This window comes from Mandrillus leucophaeus, unplaced genomic scaffold, assembly GCF_000951045.1.
Source record: "Mandrillus leucophaeus isolate KB7577 unplaced genomic scaffold, Mleu.le_1.0 Scaffold461, whole genome shotgun sequence".
Taxonomy (NCBI): domain Eukaryota; kingdom Metazoa; phylum Chordata; class Mammalia; order Primates; family Cercopithecidae; genus Mandrillus; species Mandrillus leucophaeus.
Window position 1 is genome coordinate 1,897,899 of NW_012104932.1, and position 3,913 is coordinate 1,901,811.

Here is a 3,913-nt window from a genome sequence, read left to right on the forward strand (position 1 = left end):
AAAAAAAAAAAAAAAAAGCTTCTCTCTTTTCCTCAGATTCACTTAGATAGAAAGCAGAAAGCTCTTGAGCTTATGAGACTCAATAGTTATTTAAAAAGACCAGCTGACTACGGTTGTCATAAAAAATGCTCAAGGGTAATTGTTGACTTAATTAGGTTTACAGATATAATGATACACACAACTAAAGTTGACTCCAAATGTCTTTGCCAACTCCACAGGATAATACTAAATGTGGAATCTTTTGTTCCCCTTGTACTTCTCCAGGTCAGAAGTATAGGAGACAGCCCTAGAACATTTTGGAAGTGATAGGCATATAGGTTAAATGCCCATCCTTTTGGTTACCACCTTCCCTCTTGCCATTTTTAATTTATGATTTCAATACTTTCTTCTCTGGTCTCTTCCTTTCCTAAGAGATTTCAAGTCAATTTCCATTGATCATAGTCCACCTGAGCCTAATGAATCAAATATTTTTTATAATAGATTTTATTTTTTTAGAGCACTTTTAGATTCACAGAGAAATTGAGCAAAAAGTAACAGAATTCCCCTATTATACCCCTTCCCGACTACCTTCTCAGTTTTTCTTATTATTATCATCTTGCATTAGTGTAGTCCACAAGTCCATTACATTAGGGTTCACTCTGTGTTGCACTGAAAGCATTAATTTTTACCTGCCCTACAGTGATCATGTATTCTGCGACAATGCATTAAATCATCATTTACAAATAAATTACAACCTGCCCAAAAACCGGTTAATAAAGATTGCCCTGCAATTTCTGTGTCCCCATGTTATCTTTTTCCTAGACAGGTAGGGGGAGCTAGAAAGCAATATTTTAAAAAAGGAAACTTTTTCCTTATTACATCTCATCCAGATTGTTTATTTACTCTCTCTATATGGTATATATGTGGTATGCAGTGGTACATAGGCACATGCTCTGTGAAGAAGTTTGAACCAGTTAAAAAAGAAATCAAGAGTCAACAAAAGGAGTGTTCAGCCTGGCTAGCCTAGGACACAGGAAGGTGTGCTCTAAGCCAGAAGGAGAAAAGACTTCCTAGTTTTAACGCATTCCATTTGGATTTCTCTACCCATTGAGGGAATGCAGTTGCTAAAGTTGCCAGTGGGGATGACTTTTATAACCATTCATTTTTCCTTTGGGTAGGGGAGGAGAGAAAAGAAAAATACAGCAAGACTACAGAAGGGTCAAATGCAGTGGTCATTGCCTCTAATACCCCAGCAGCATGTCATGTGACTCTCTCCTGCCTCCTGAACCTACAGGTCCTACCAGGGCCCACAAGACTGCCATGGACACCTTTTTGGACAGCTGCTGCCCTGGGTATGTGAACAGCACCATTTGATCCATGCAAAGCAAGAACCCATGCTGCTTAATCCAGTTATTCTCGTTCCCCCATAGGGGCATTCCTAACTCATGGCCAAGTCCACCCCTGAAATCGTCCAACACTTTTTAAATGCTCTTATATTCCCTGCCAGCTACATATGGCCTATGAGACTGGCCTGACAGAGCCAAAGCAGGGCTGTCCCGCAGCCAGTTGGCAGCAGGTGTGGCCACAATCTGTGGCAATGAAGACAGCACTTCAGTGAGGCGGGCACCTTCCCCAGACAGGACTCCCTGGAGCCAACTGAGAGCCTAGGTCTCAGGACCAGATGCTCTTTAATGCCAGCCATCAGCCTGCAGCCAGAGACCAGTGCCCGGGGCAGTTTATCCAAAGCACTGATGTCATGCTTGTTTTAGTTTCTTGCTTCAGTTCTTGCGTAGGTATCATATCCAGTATTTCTCCCTTATGAAGGGCCATCGGCTATCCTTTAAACTAGCACATCTAAAAGCGAGGGCACTGAATTCATACTGCGTTTATATAGGAAAAGCTACTATAGCTGGCTTGCTGAAAGATTAAACTGAAAATTAACCATGAAACGCAATGAACATTAAAGTTTGAAAAGTACTAAATGTGTTCATACTGAAGTGAAATGGCACTAACTCAATGGTCATGAAGGGATCTTTCCTTTAGACAGAGACACAGATTTACTTACCCTCCCATCTTGCAGTCCCCAGTTCCACCTTCCCAGGCTCTTACATACTTGGGATTGGCCCACAGGGACACTGGATTAAAGGTTCCACTTGAAAAATAAGGTCCCACTGGGCTCAAGAGTACAAAGAGCAGGGCTTTGGTAGGCTTCTTGACTCCAAGAGAAGGCTGCAACAAAGCAGAAGTAGACACAACCGTAACTTAAAATGTAGACACCAGTCTTAAAAGTCTAGAATAGATTTATATCTGTCTCCAGAAGGAGCCATCGAATGACAGGAGCTATTACCATACTTTTAAAATCGAGTTACACAAAGCCTAATGGTTTTCAAGGAGGAAATCCTGAGAATGGAGCACATACATTTCATTTTGCTTTGCTTTCTGAGTTGTTGATTTTAAGCAAAAAAGCTGGATTTGTCCATTTTTGTGCATTAGTAGGGTTTTGGAGGAGAGACATATTTCCAACCACTATCTATATAACACCTTTCAAGGTTGCATTGATTGCGAATTGAGAAAGGGGAGAACCCAGACATGGTTTCAGTCTTTGGGGGGTAAAATATAGTATTTACTTCTCTAACTTGTCCTTCTGTTTCACAGCCTAAGTGACTGCTTCAGGACATGGCAGGCTTCAGCAGGTGGTAGGTGGAGGGGAATGTGCCATTAGCACACCTGCCCACATCAACTAGCAGGTAGCAAGAGGACAGCTTCACTAGAGGGATAAGCACTGTTAAATCAAGTTTTGCCTACAGCTGCCTCATTACATTATTTTAAGCTCGGCCTAAAGGTTTCTCTGTACATCATGAACTATAACCTAAATGGACATTATAAACAGACTGTAGCCTACTCTTGTGCCAATCACTGAGTTTTGGCCAATCAAATGTGGCCAACTGTTCAAATAAGGCAAACGCTGAGTTATAGCCAATCCAGCTGTTTCTGAACCTCATTTCTGTTTTCTGTATGTCACTTTCCTTTCTCTGTCCATAAATCCTCTTCCACCACGAGGCTGCACTGAAGCCACAGGGTCTACTCTGGCTGGGAAGGCTGCCCAAGTTGCGAATGGCTCTTTGGTCAATTAAATCCTTTTAAATTTAATTTGGCTGAAGTTTTTTATTTAACAATATCATTAAAAAAAAAAAAACAGGGAATGAATGACTTATAAATAACAAAGATAGAAGGCCGTCTTTCCCACAAACACTGTAGAGCCAGTAGCCCACAATGCAAAATCATGCCAATTTCTCCAGCACAAGAGCAGTTATAAGTAATTAGGGTTCATTGTTTATTAAGGAAGAAAACCGAGAGACCCAACATTTTGAAGGTTACACATTAAGATAGAAATGATCACTGGGCTATCCTCAGCAATTCAAGACCACACGAAGTAAAAAAACAAGGCAGGACTATTAGGTTAAGAGTTTTGGGCCATAAACCACTTGTGTCCAATCTTCACTAGAGCCTGTTCTACCTGGATAGGAATGGGGATCTGTCAGGAAAAGAAAGAGAATCTTTACAATAGAAAAGACTCAACTTGCGCTGATTTTGTGGCTTTGTAATGTTTCTTGAGGGATATTTTTATCTGAACTTCAATTAAACTTCCCCTTACTATCCATTGCCCCACAGTCCCTCACCCACTGCTCAACACTCAGACCACCAAAATCAGGCAGGTAAAATATTAATGAGCATAAACAAATGTGTTTGCACAAGCGCACACCAATGCTATCTGAAAGGCATGCCACCTTAGGAAACGGGAGTCTAATTTTCATTAGCATTCCATGGGAACATGATAACCAAAGGGCCTGGGTGGCCACAACAAACCTACGGTGGTTGCCAGGCGCAGTGGCTCAAGCCTGTAATCCCAGCACTTTGGGAGGCCGAGACGGGC

General features: G+C 41.6%; 1 protein-coding gene across 5 annotated transcripts in view; it reads right to left on the reverse strand.

Moving 5' to 3' along the window:
- BCAT1 (branched chain amino-acid transaminase 1, cytosolic) overlaps positions 1-3,913 on the reverse strand; it is a 164,276-nt gene that overhangs the window by 35,871 nt on the left and 124,492 nt on the right. For all 5 annotated transcript variants that reach the window (XM_011994787.1, XM_011994786.1, XM_011994783.1 and 2 more), the window contains one exon: positions 2,045-2,208. In XM_011994787.1, coding sequence (XP_011850177.1) covers positions 2,045-2,208 — 164 coding nt within the window. The remainder of the gene's footprint in view (positions 1-2,044; positions 2,209-3,913) is intronic.